The sequence below is a fragment of the Galeopterus variegatus genome, unplaced genomic scaffold (assembly GCF_000696425.1).
Source record: "Galeopterus variegatus unplaced genomic scaffold, G_variegatus-3.0.2 Scaffold5376, whole genome shotgun sequence".
Classification (NCBI taxonomy): Eukaryota; Metazoa; Chordata; class Mammalia; order Dermoptera; family Cynocephalidae; genus Galeopterus; species Galeopterus variegatus.
The window spans coordinates 98,389-112,627 of NW_007731487.1; the positions used below are offsets into that span (position 1 = coordinate 98,389).

Genomic DNA, 14,239 nt, shown 5'->3' on the forward strand with positions numbered 1-14,239 from the left:
TTGGAAGAGGAAGTTAAAATAGGCACATATAGGTCACCACTTTCTTGTAATTTCCTATTATAGTTTTCCTTGGTATCCATGGGGGATTGGTTCCAGGACCCCCTACAGAAACCAAAATCCACAGATGCTCAAGTGCCTGATATAAAATGGCATAGTGTTTGCATATAACCTACGCACATCCTTCCGTATACTTTAAATCATCTCTAGATTACTTATAATACCCAATGCAATGTAAATGCTATGTAAATAGTTGCTATACTGTATTCCTTAGGGAATAATGACAAGCAAAAAAGTGTGTACGTGTTCAGTACAAACCCAATTCTTTTTTCTCAATTTGGCTTTTCGATCCGCAGTTGGTTGAATGCATAGATATGGAACCCATGGATATGAAGGGCCAGCTGTATGCTGTAATAATTGTAAAATTACTAATAACTGGAAAACAAGAAAAAGCAGTTACCTGGTTGATGAAGGTATTTTTTATTTTGAACAATTAGATGAGACAAAACCTAATTCAAAACATATTACTGAGGATTCTATATCAGTTGATTTTAGAAATGGTATAATCCAAACCTAATTTTCCAATAAATTTTCTTATATAACCTTTAAGGAATTTTTCATTCCCATTATATGGCTGTGGAAAATCTTTACGGGCAACACTTGTTACATTAGAAAACAAAATTTAAGTACAGACAGTCCTCAACCTAAGATGGTTCGATTTAAGATTTTTCAAATTTACGATGGTGCAAAATTGTTACAATTTTGACATAAAGTACAGTATTCAATAAATTACATGAGACATTCACCACTTTATTATAAAATAGGCTTTCTGTTAGAAGATTTTGCCTAACTGCAGGCTGATCTAAGTGTTGTGAGCATGTTTGAGGGAGGCCAGGCTAAGCTATGGCGTTCAGTAGATTAGGCATATCAAACACATTTTTAACTTACAATATCTTCAACTTACAATGGGTTTACTTGGACATAACCCCACCGTAACTTGAGGAGCATCTGTATAATTGCTATACACAGGTTAAAAGGGATGATATACACAAACTATAATAATTACAAATAAATATTTCTTTTGAATTCATTTAAATTTAAACTGCTTAAATAATCTGTGTTTTAGAAAAATTTAAAACATATTTCAAGAACTGACTTTAACATCTCCTTTACTTTCTAATGCACTGCAGAAAAAATTTCTTTCTGATCTCTTTAGCAACAAGAGCCACAAAAGTGGTGTCCCAAACCGAAATTCACCTTGTCTTCTTGAGAAATGAGCTGAAGGGGTTTTGGATTTAGTTAAAAATATTACCCTAAGGAATCTTAGGGTAATCTGCAGAGAGAAGCACCGAGTTCGGAGACAGGTCTCTCAACTTTGCTGGGACACCATAAACCACCTGGGGTTAAACTGTGTCACTACGAACATGAGGTGACTCACAGGGGTTTTAACCAGGCCAGAGCTAACAAAAGAGTTTCAAACACTGAACAGGAGGATCAAGGCTGAGAGCGGGGACAGAAATCCTGAATGGTCTAAACCACTTTACACTTGACTCTACTTCCTAGGGCTCTTTGGGAAATAGGCAAGGATTTTCCTGGACAGTGATTGTGAAAATAAATGAGTCACCTCATTAAATGATTCAAAAACATTTCCTGTCTGTTGGTTTCATGCTATCAACAGTTACAATTTTTTCATGGATAGGAGAAATTATGGGTTTAAAACTAAATTCTCTGTCACTGAAGATGTTTTAATAAACTGGTATCAGACTGCTGATGACAAAGTCATTACCATGTATTCAACAGCTTTTTTTCCTTCTACTCTCCCTCAGGCAAAATTTGGTTATCTATCTTTTGCTACCTATTTGTCTCCCGTTTTAGACATCAACTGGGCTTTTTTTACTGGCTGCAAAGTATGTGTGTGTATATATATTCATGAGATGTAAAAGCTGCATGTTGAATTGTGTTACATGTAGAGATGAGTCCCATTACTTCAGAGCTACACCGAATATGAGACCTGTTTATACTCACACACACACATACTTGTTCAGCCCCCAACCAACATTCACTCACGTAAAAATATATGACTCCTGTAGAATCCTTCATTTACATATTACTAAAAATATGTTCTTTCACTCTAACATCCTTTTGCCTCATCTTGCCAATCAATATCACAATTTTATCTGGGTCGTAAAGCCCTTTTAAAACAAGTTTCCCAGCAGAAATTATTTTTTTACAAATATTTCCTTTAAAGCAGCACTTAGAAACTTTGTTCTTGTGATATGTAAATAATACTGTTATTTCAAATTGTGATATTAAATAAGCTTAGTTTAACAGTTCCTTATCTCTTTAAAAAATGAAAGATTTCTGTGTTATTTAATGGCTTCTCCATTTTTCCAATTCCAAGGAATACAAAGGTCTCCATCTTGCATAACAGAGTAAAAATGTGAAACGCAGAGGTGCATCCCATGTAGATAAGGCAGTGATTGTTCTAGAAGCCTCTTACAACAATCCACCATTTGTTTACTAGAAATGCTGGGCTCCTTATATAACTTCTCCAGAGAAAATTTCTTTGTTGAAGCCTGTATCAATTCATTTTCAATAACCTTTAACCTATTACATTAAAAATAAAAATAATATTGCCATAAGCTATAACTAAATAAAAGAACATAAAATATAAATATATTCTTACATATAGGGGCTGTAATTTTCTACTCACAACATTGAAAATGGCATCCATAAAGGCCAAATTATATTTTCAGGAGACATACCACAAGTTACCATGTAGTACCTATTGAGTTGCTTCCACATGTATCTCTAAAACTGTTTGTTCAGAGCCATCGATATAGAAGGAAACCCAGGAAAGGATGGTGTCCTAGAAGCCATGAGAAGAAAGTTTTTCAAGTTGGAGAGAGCTCCTGATACCTCAGAAGCCCCTGATAATTCAAGCCTCTAGGAGAGAAGACCCAAAGCAAACCAAATTTGGACCTATATCAGCAAGAGCTGGAAGCTGGTGACAACTTCACAAAATCAAAAAGTCGGAGTTGTATAGGCATATCTAGCTCACAGAATAACTGGACTGGCCTGAACCAAAATGTAAATCCACCTTTGGAGAATGCCATCAATAGCATGAGTTTTGAAGAGACTATGAGTTCAGTACTACAATTTTTAGCCCAAGATACACAATATATGGACCACCTGCAATATCTTCAGGACACAAAGACACATGAAAAAGGCTTCATAAATAACTCAGATGCTACTCAGCATTCAGATCTTTCTATACAGAAACAACCAGCTATGCCTTGGGATAAAAATCTAGAGCAATTAAATAGAAATCATAGTGAAAATGAAGGAAAAGGAAAACAGAAATGGAGAGGAGGAGAAAAAGGAGAGGGAGGAAGTGGAAAAGAAACTGGACGAGGAATAGAAAAAAGAAGAGAAAAGGGAAGATGAGGAACTATATCCCAAGAAAAGATTAGTCAGCAAATCTTTCATGGATACTTTCTGGGCAAAGTTTAAATTAAACAAATACCTCATAACACAAGATAATCTATCCACTCTCATTTGAATTTAGCATGACATATAAACAGATAAATCAATGAATTTGTAAAAAGAGGAAGAAATATAACAAAGAAATGTCCAAGTGGAAGCATAACAGAAGACACAAGAGAGTACTGAAACCAGCTGCCACTCCCAGAAGAACAGAACACTGAGCACCAATTACCAGTCCCTGGGGAAGACCCCCACTGTGTGAAGATAGTGAAGATGCTCACTATGGCAACCACCAGGAATAGAAGTCCAAACACTGCTTGCCCATTGCACCTTGGTAGCAGAGTCACGCAAAATACAACAAAGTCAAGCAATGGATGGAGCAACGTTTTACTTAAAAAGAAACAGCAAGGGGCCGGCCCGGTGGCGCACTGGATAGTGCGCCACTTGGGAAGTGCGGCGGCGCTCCCGCCCGAGGGTTCGGATCCCACATACAGACCGGTTCCCGCTCACTGGCTGAGCGAGGCGCGGGAGCGACGCCGAGGGTTGCGATCCCGTTGCCGGTCCCCGATCCGGTACGGGGGCAACACTGAGGGTTGCGATCTGTTGCCGGACACGGAAAAAAGACAAAAAAAAAAAAAAAAAAGAAACAGCAAGATGAGCTTCAACCATCTGTGTCAGTCTCTGCAGCCAGCAGGTTGCTCCCGGCAGCCAGTGCAGGGCAATTGGCTATGCACACCCCTCTTATGCCACAATAGAAGGACCCTGTCCCCTCCCCACGAAGGACAGATATAGCAGCTGGGGTGACCAGGTGCCATGTGCACACACACTAAAGCAGAACAGGAGAGCATGCATTGAGCTTGCCACAGGGAAAGATTCTCACACAAGGTGCTAAGCCCAGCACAGGCTGTGTGGGCATTCTTTCTCGATAAGTGTTCCAGACCCAGGTCCATTCTTATGCAGCCAAGCGGGGACTGAAAGACTGTGAACATGGGACTGCCTTTTCTGACAATCATTAATCTAAAGCACAAATGAGGAAACTGAATGGCTGGGAAGTAATGTGATTTCATCAACAGCGAACCGGTCCTAAATGTCTGAGCCCCAACTTGTTCTCTCATCTCTCAGCTTCAAAAGCTACGTGTTCTCTATGACAACCTGGGAAATATGCTAGGCTCTGTCGATTTGTTTCACAGGTAGGATTTATATAGTCTTAATGTTCTCTATTAGAATTCCAGTGTGATGGTGTTTCTAATGTTCTTGAACCTTTTCCACCGATTGTATTTTAGGAAGATCCCCTTGTTCTTCAATGGAGGTTGTTTTTCAGATTTAATGTATTCTGATACATGTTAAACATGTGCACTGAGTTGTGAAACATTTTATGTGACATCATTCTCATGTATAAATGGAGTTTTGGAAGGATAAACAAGAAAATATTAATAATTGTTAATTCTGTAGAGTAGAACTAGATGACGGGAGTGCAAAGGAGAGTTTCTAAACATTCTGTTTTTATCCTGTTGGGGATTTGAAGCTTTTAAATGGATGTTCATTGATTTTATTTAAGAAAAAATTAATAAAGAAATTACCAACCTCTAAAAAAAATAGTGTCCAATCTTTTTAGCAAAAATGGGATAAAATAATTAATACATAACTTTAAAAGCTCTTATCCTGCCTCACCTAGCAGCTGTTAGTGACTGAAGAAAGCAGAAAGCTAAGAATAGAAACCCCCTAGCTTTAGAAGCCACCTGAAGTTAATTTAACCCTCCGACAATAATGACTTCTACAGATTCCCCAAATAAACAGCAGGCTCACAACAAAGCCGGGACCTGTGGAGGAGGGGGCGAGTTCTTTTCACTCACTCCCACATCCACTCTCCCCTCCCCTTTGCCTGTCACAGCCTGTGCTCCATCCAGGGCTTCAGTTAAGGCCTACAGGCGGGACACCTCCAGGGCAGAACGCAGCGTCTCACATACTTTCTCCCTCAGGTGGCAGATGCTTGAAGACATGGGGTTTCAGTAAGTCGATTCAATGCCCCACATGTCAGGATGTGTTCAAGAGAACATACCTTTTTACATCCTCACAGCTGTATGAGTCCAAAACCTGAATTACTCAGGATGCCCATCTGACAAGGTGAAAGAAAAGCAGAACTGCCATGGTCAAGTGTTCCTCAACTAGTCTAACTTAAATACTGCACTGGTTAAAAATACCCAAATACCCTATATTTAATCACCCTTAAACTATGCATATAAGAGAAAAGTAAGCACCATAAAATATCCATAAACCTAACTTAAATACTGCACTGGTTAAAAATACCCAAATACCCTATATTTAATCACCCTTAAACTCTGCATATAAGAGAAAAGTAAGCACCATAAAATATCCATAAACCAGAAAGACACTTGAAAACAGAAACGGTCACTTCAGTTAGTTTTCCTGGTCTATATTACTGAATCCCTTTCCTCAACAATACGTAGATCACTTTCTCAGGTGCTGGTAGCTTCTTCTATAAGATTACTCCTCTACACAATGTTGCTTAGAGAATCAAGAAAGTACATTGCAGTCGGGGTTGACAGGGTTCTCAGGACATTCCAGCTGGCCTGCTTCTCATCTCTCCAGGATTAGACAAGAAGAACCCTAAACTACCACTGATAGAAGGGGAAGACAAACTTTTTCCATAAAGGGCTTTTCCACTTGCTCAAAAAAGACATTAACAACCTTGCTTAGAAATGAAAAGCCTTCCCCATGCCAGCCAACCACACACACAAAAAGACAAAATGAAAAGCCTTGCACTGTGACCATGTTGCCGGGTAGTTCTCCAACAGTACACCTTTATACAAGTCTGGGCAGGACCCAGCCGTTTCCACTCCCTCTGAGAAGCCTGTAGTCTCATCCCAGGGGGGGTTCCCTGATCCAGGGGCCACAACCTTTATAATCAGGAGAACCCATCAGTCCTTCTGGGGCACGCTCTTGAAGGACACTGAGTCCTGAGAAGGCAGACACTGGTAAGGTTCCCTCCAGGGCTGTCCCCTCAATGGGAAAACAACCTGTCACAGCCTTTCTCCTCCTGGGGTGCCTTTGCAGTCCTAGCAGACTAATTAAAAAGTTTTTTTTGCCTTTCCTTATAATTTCTTTGCTTTATTATATCCATACCTTGGGGGTGGGGGAGGAGAGAAAAAGAGACAGAAGGGAGGCCCGGTATACACAAGAGAAACATCAAGACATGGGTGTCTGTGACTCGGAGCATAGGGTTGGTGAGTGTGGCTGGTGGGAGGTTCTGTTCCTTTTCTGCTAATACTAAGAAATAGGCCAGGGGCTGGCTGGTTAGTTCAGTTGGTTAGAATGTGGTTTTGATAACACCAATGTCTGGGGTTCAATCCCTGTTCTGGCCAGCTGCCCAGAAAAAAAAAAAAAAAAAAAAAAAAAAAAGAAAGAAGAAAGAAAAGAAATAGGCCAGACATTTTCTAGGGGAAATGACCTTTCTTTTCCTTGACTAAAATTATGTCTATTTTTTTTAAAACACAGAGTTTAACCACTGTGCTTTGGACCACAGAATGTGAGTTCCACAAGGGTGTGTCTTGTTGGCCCCTTATCAGCCTCACTTTCACAGTGCTTGCTAGGCACATACTCACTTAATAAATATTAGCTGAGTGAATGAATTATTTTAAAGTTTGTTTCTACTATATTGCAAATATCAAAATTACTTAATCATTGTATTATTGTACATTTCTATTACTTCCAGTTTGTCTAAGAGATTTTAAAATTTGAAATATATGATACAGGGTAAGAGGAAACATTTGAGTGAGTTACTACAAAAAATGTAAAGTGAGGAGACACCATGCTAGGGAGAGCTGGCTTATTCTCTAGATGCGGATTACCCTACGTTACTACCAACCTACATAAGAGCTCTGAACTGGGTTATTACCAGCCTCCAAAGGAGTGGGGGTTCCCCAGAGAGCACACACTTTCTACGTCAGCCAGGCAATGTTAAGAGACAGGAGCTGCAAGTCACACAGTTTTGAGATGGTCATGTGGGCTCCAGAAAGACAGGACCCAGAGATTCACTTAGAATAGTGGTTTTTAAACTGTTTGGCAAGCTGAGTGTCCTCAGAGGTAGTCAGGCCCTATGGGTATGGGTGGCCTCCAGCTTCTTTCCTCTTGAACTAGAGCAGCTTCAAGCTTTTATCTTTTTTTATAAGTTTAGTTTCCACTTAAGAATCCACTTTATAAAGAGATATGCATTTAAAAAGTGTCTAAAGCCACTATCTAAGAACACACTTCATCTAGGAAGGAAGGTAGTCTTAATCATCACCTGGTGATACAATGAAGGTGACCTTAATGGGGCGGGGGAACACTGCAAAGGGAAGGAGGGTGAGGGGGAGGAGAGGCTTCTGGGCCCGTGTCAGAGGTCTTTGCGTGGCAAAGGTGGTGACTGGGCAGGAAGTTATGTTGGGACCAGCAGCAAGTGTTTTTCTCTCCTTGGGGGATAAGTATGGGGATAAGGGCTCTGGAGTCCAGAGCCAGAAAGGGGCTAAGGAAGCAGGTAAAAGTTAATGGAGTCAGTCAGTGAACATTTCCTGGAGGCCTCCCGTGTGCCAGGCACCGATCCCGGCCGGCGCAGGAAGAAACCGGACAGACCAAAGTCTCTGTGCTCATCGAGCTTACATTCTGTTTGGAGGGATAGAGCCAATCAATCATTAGGCAAACAGAGTCTGCTGGGGGTGGATGGTGATACCTGTAATGGAGGGGGCAGCCCAGGCAAGGCGGAGGAGTCTGCGGTGGTCCACACGGTGTCTGGCGTGGACACGAGGCCTCGCTGAGGCAGCTGTGGCATGTGGGCAGAGGCCTGAGGGAGCTGAAGGAGGTCCTTGTGAAGAAGTGTCCCAGGCAGGGAAAAGCATGCAGGCCCAGGGACGGAAGCACGCCGAGTGTGCCCGGGGAGCAGAAAGAGGCTAACCGGGCTGGGGCAAACTGAGTGAGAGTCCTTGGAGGCTGATCCAGGGAGGCAGGGGCAGGCCAGACAGGCCTTGTGGGCACGCGGGCACAGAGGTGTTGTGCTCCCGCTGGGTTCTCACCTCAGAACCGACCACAGAAGCCTGAAGATCAGATAGGAGGTCACCGCAACACCGCGGGACTGTGGGTGCACTGTAAAGGTGGAGCTGAGGGGATGCGTTGGTGGACTGGCTGTGGGTGTGAGGCATGAAGACAATGCAAGGGCTTTCATTTGCCTGAGGAACTGGTGGAATGGAACTTCAGAAACCAGCCTATTTGAATTTTATTTCTTTTTATTTTTTTTCTCCCAATCTAATAACAATGTTCCAAAGCTATAAAATGGCTATAGAGAAAAATAGAAGCAGCAGCAGCTAGGGTATAGCAAACAAAATCATCAGCCCTAATCATGAAAGGTTGGCTAGAACTGCTCCCAAGGGTTAAAGCCGACTTACCATTCAAAAAAGTAATATCACAAACACAAATGCTTAGCAACCAGTCAAGCAGGATACTTGTAGGATAGCATCTGGCCAATAGAGCTGTCACCAATTCCACAAACAAAACAGAGTGATGCAGCTCCCTCATTTATTTTATACATAAGATGATCTTGTTATTTATTGTTAAAGGGATGGCTTCTATGGTTCTTAGTTGCCATCTTTCCTCTCTCTATTTCATATACCTGGCTTTTTAAATAAGCGATTTGGGTAGTCTGAGCTGTGAATGGACAGTGAGGCAGGAGAACCACCTCCTCCAGCACACTGCTGAATGGCCACCTCCAATCCTCTCCCTACAGGTCCCATATCCTGTTCTCCTCTTCCCTCCTCCTTGAATACCCTCCCTAGACATGTGCAACGTCCTTCTCCTCACCTTTTCCTTCCTGCTGCTCTGCCATAGCCTTCTCTTTGCTCCTGTGATACCGTAAAATATGTATCTGGTCTTCTCCTCTCTCTGGGCATACAACTCCTAAAATCCTTGGAATGTTCAATGTATTAAGTGTCTTTTGGTAAGCTAATGAATTGATGGTGTCTGGCAGCTCTCCTAGGTAGCTTCTGGATGGGGGCTGGTCTGGAAAGACCAAGGCACGATTAGAGGATTGGGACTTTCAGCCTCACCTCCCAAACTCCAGGGAGGGGAGAGGGCTGAATGTTAAGTTTACCACCAATGGCCAATGGTTTAATCAATCATGCCTATGTAATGAAGCCTCCATAAAAACCCAAAAGGCCTGGGTTCAGAGAACTTCCAGATAGCTGAACATGTGGAGGTTCCTGGAGGGTGGTGTACCTGGGGAGGGCATGGAAGCTCTGTGCCTCTTCCCCCATACCTCGTCCTATGCGTCTCTTTATCTGTATCCTTTGTAATATCCTTTATAATAAACTGATAAACTTAAGTGTTTCCCTGAGTTCTGTGAGTGGCTCTAGCAAAATTAACCAAACCTGAAAAGGGGGTTGTGGGAATCCTGACTTATAGCTAGTCAGTAAGAAGTTCCAGAGGCCTGGACTTGTGACTGGCATCTTCAGTGGGGCAGTCTTGGGGACTGAACCCTTAATTTGTGGGATCTAATGCTATCTCCAGGTAGACAGTGTCAGAACAGATTTGAATTACCAGCACCACACTCTCCCAAGTGAGCTAACTGGCCAGCCCTGAACCGATTTGAATTAGAGGATACCCAACTGTTGTCTGCTACAGAATTGACTGCTTGCTTGTTGGTGGGGAAAAATCCTCACACATTTGGTCACAGAAGTCTTCTGTATTGATGGTTGTTGAGTGAGAGTATAGGAAAAGCACCCTGGTTTGTTTATGCCTATATCCTCAATTCCTCATGTTTCCAGAGTGTCAGCTTTGGCTCTTCCCACTCAACTTGACTCTGTAGCTCAGCTACTACAGACACATTTATAGCACTCATGTCTCCTGCTAGAAACAAATTCCAGGAAAAGTCTTCATCTTTCTATCAGTGGCACCCGTCACAGCTTTAGGCACACAAGAGTCACAGTAAATGATGTCTGAATAAATGAATGCATGAACAACACTTGGTAACCAAACCTCCCTGGGCACCATCTTTAGAAAAACAACCAACTTTGGGATGTAATATCTTCCTTTCTTCATAGACAATACATAAAACATTGTTGAGTAGTGTCTTACTGCCTACAAAATAGGCAATTGTTGGCCATAATATGACTCCTTCAAAGATACAAACATAGAAACAAGACTGCTTATGAAGTAAAAGAATTTTTTTACTTTAAAATTTCTTCTGTTAAAATACAGATAAAGTTTTCTTTATATGAGTAGTTTAAAAAATTTAAGCAATAAAGATTCCTGTTAATCAAGTAGTAATAGATTTTTTTCTTGTTGCTACTCTTCTCCGTCTGGAAAATTTCTTTCTGATTCTTATTTTTCCTTCTGCTCCTGAGTTGAATTTTGTTTTAATAAGCTCTACTTCTCAAATTGAGGTACATGGTGGTAACATAATTTAGATTATTAAACTTACAAGACAGCCACATCTAATCTCTTGCAGGTGGGGAATAAGTAAATAGGGAATATCCACAAATTAGTCAACAACTTAAATTTATTTTCTTTTTTCTTTTATTTTCCTTTTTTTAATTGTTGACAATTTTCTAAATTTAATATAGTTTTAATGTTCCCATGTTTATGAGTTCCAAACACCTGATTTTTTAAAAGTCAGATTGAGTGGTATGACTTTACAGAAGGCTAACAGTACTTACTCTTCCTTCCTCTTTATGTTCTCTCTTGCCTGCTGGGCTCTGGTGAGAATAAACCATTGGAGATTTACTGGATCACACAGTGTTGGGATGTTAAAATGCCCGAGTTCATGCAAGCTTGGAGCATATCTGTCACTGACATGAAACATACATTAAAGGAAAAGTCATTGACCTCCTCCAATCCCCTGCCAGAGAAAATGTTTTATTAGTCTTCAAGTAACTGAACAGAAATCATCAAGAAGATCTACCTTCATAATAGAGCAACACTGACCTAAAGCTTTGCTGCCCCCCAAGACAAGCTTCATCAGGACGACTACATACTTCTGAGCCCTGTGACCGTCCATATCTGTAAAGTGGTGGTAGTAACCTACTTCTTGGTGAGGTTGTGAGAGCTAAGGAGAGAATGCATTTAAACACCCAGCATAATGCCTGGCAAATAGCACATGCAGGAAAAATGCTTGCTATTGATTTAACATTAGTTTAATCCTAGAAAGTTTTCCACAGCATTCACTTTGCCCAGTAAGTGGCAATATATTTAAAGGATGTTCTAGAGATTTGATCCTTCAATCCTCTCATGCTAGCTTTTCTAAATTGTAGAAGAGGGTTGCTAACACAAGTAATGACATTGTTTTCTTTAATTCCTAAGAATCACACACTGAATACAAAACAGTTTGATGTACTTACACATACAACCTACCTAAGAGAAGGAATAAAAGTAATCCTTCTGGGCCGAGCCCATGGCGCACTCAGGAGAGTGCAGCGCTGGGAGCGCAGCAGCGTTCCCACCGCGGGTTCGGATCCTATATAGGGATGACCGGCGCGCTCACAGCGCTCACTGGCTGAGCGCGGTGTGGCCGGTCTCAAAAAGGACAAAAAAAAAAAAAAGTAATCCTTCTGTTTTAGATATTTACCTGTTAAGCATCATTTGTAAGCCACGCAGACTTCGAGGGTGAAAAGGTATTCTACTTTCTAGCAGTCTATTATAGAACGTGTCAAGAAGAGAGTAATATTCTTCAAGTGTCAATACTGGCTGTAATTCTTCAATATAAACAACTTGTATGCCACCTAAAAGATAGCTTATTTGGTCTTCTAAAAGTATCAGCCTCCTCTGAAGGTCAAAATAACTTGGCAATCTTTCAAAAAGCTACAGTATTAAAAAAAAGGAAAGAAATATTTAGTTTTATTTTACTATAATAACTTGATTACAGAATTCAAATAAATGATATTAAGAAATTATAAATAGAAAAGTATTTTCCTAGAATGAAAGTTCAAGTAAGAGATAAGAAAAAGACTTAACATAATACTGAAAATATCAACATCAAACCAAACCACTGAAAATCTTAGGTATTTTTACATAGGAATGAAAGAGATTACAGAATAAAAGAAATATGTTCCTGCTGTGGACTGAATGTTCCCCCCAAACTCACTGAAACTTGACCTCCATTGTAACAGTGCTAACAGCGTAGGTTTTTTTTTTTTTTTTGTCCTTTTTGAGACCGGCCACACCGTGCTCAGCCAGTGAGCGCTGTGAGCGCACTGGTCATCCCTATATAGGATCCGAACCCGCGGTGGGAGCGCTGCTGCGCTCACCAGTGCCGCACTCTCCCGAGTGCACCACGGGCTCGGCCCCAATTATGGTATTTGAAAGATGGGGCCTTTAAGAGTTGATTAGATTATGAGGACTGTGCTCTCGTGAATAGACTGATTCATTCATGGAGTAATGGGCATGGTTGTAAGGGCTTTATAAAGAGGACAAGTGAGAAGGTTAGCTCTTTCTTGCTCGGGCCATTCTTGCCAGGTGATACCCTGTGTTGCTGTAGAGTCACTGCCAAAAAGAAGGCTCTCACCAGGCATGTTACCTAGACCTTGGACTTCCCAGCCTCCAAACTGTAAGAAATAAATTTCGTTTCTTGATAATTTACCCAGTCTTACATATTCTGTTACATGCAATGGATAGGGACTAATGCAGTTCCAATACTAATATTTGAAAATTCAGGTAAGAATCTTAAGTTAGTTTAGAATGACTAAATGGTAAAGAAGGTTGTTAGAAATAAAGTACATGTATTTCAACTCCAAGTCTGTTCCTTCAAAATCTACTTCAAATCAACTAAATTCATTTAAATGCAATAAATATTATTGAGCATCTACCATGTAATTAAGAACTGAACTGGGCACCTGAAGTGCACAGATTATAAGAGTGTCCCTGTTGGGCCAGCCCGGTGGCGCACTGCGCTAGTGCGCCGCTTGGGAAGTGCGGAGGCGCTCCCGCCGAGGGTTCGGATCCCACATGCAGACCGGTTCCCGCTCGCTGGCTGAGCGAGGCGCGGGGGCAACACCGAGGGTTGCGATCCCGTTGCCGGTCCCGGTCCGGTGCGGGGGCGACACTGAGGGTTGCGATCCGTTGCCGGACACAGAAAAAGACAAAAAAAAAAAAAGAGTGTCCCTGTTTGTCAGGGGCTCACAGTTAGGGTACAAGGAAGCAAAACACAAATCTGAATTCAGCATACTGAGTGCCACATCAGCGTGAATGGACACCAAGAGAAGGTTCAGCAAAGGCTTCTAAGGTTGTCTAATTTGACCAATCTTAAAAGGTAAATAGGATTTAGAAAAGGAAGATGAAAAAGGAGCACATCCAAACAGAGAAGTATACAAAGGAACAGCACTTTCTACAACAAGGAGCTTGGTATGGCTGGATTGTGCCTTGTTTATGAGTGAGTGGAAAGAAAAGAGGCCAGAGGGTTAGGCAGTGGTAGGTCAGGGAAGGACCATTAAGGACTTAAAAGAATTTCTGTCAAAAGCTGGAGTCTGGGCCGGCCCGGTGGCGCACTGGATAGTGCGCCGCTTGGGAAGCGTGGCGGCGCTCCCGCCCGAGGGTTCGGATCCCACATACAGACCGGTTCCTGCTCACTGGCTGAGCGAGGCGCGGGAGCAACACCGAGGGTTGCCATCCCGTTGCCGGTCCCCGGTCCGGTACGGGGGCAACACTGAGGGTTGCGATCCGTTGCCGGACACGGAAAAAAGACAAAAAGACAAAAAAAAAAAAAAAAAAAAACTGGGGT

The 14,239-nt window shown here is 41.7% G+C and overlaps 1 protein-coding gene across 1 annotated transcript in view; it reads right to left on the reverse strand.

Moving 5' to 3' along the window:
- Positions 1-456: 456 nt before the first annotated feature.
- The window catches only part of TCAIM (T cell activation inhibitor, mitochondrial), a 51,226-nt gene continuing 37,443 nt past the window's right edge, over positions 457-14,239 (reverse strand). The window contains exons 8-10 of the mRNA XM_008589326.1: positions 12,092-12,324; positions 11,184-11,315; positions 457-2,604 (exon numbers count right to left, since the gene is read on the reverse strand). Coding sequence (XP_008587548.1) covers positions 2,364-2,604; positions 11,184-11,315; positions 12,092-12,324 — 606 coding nt within the window. The 3' untranslated portion in view covers positions 457-2,363. The remainder of the gene's footprint in view (positions 2,605-11,183; positions 11,316-12,091; positions 12,325-14,239) is intronic.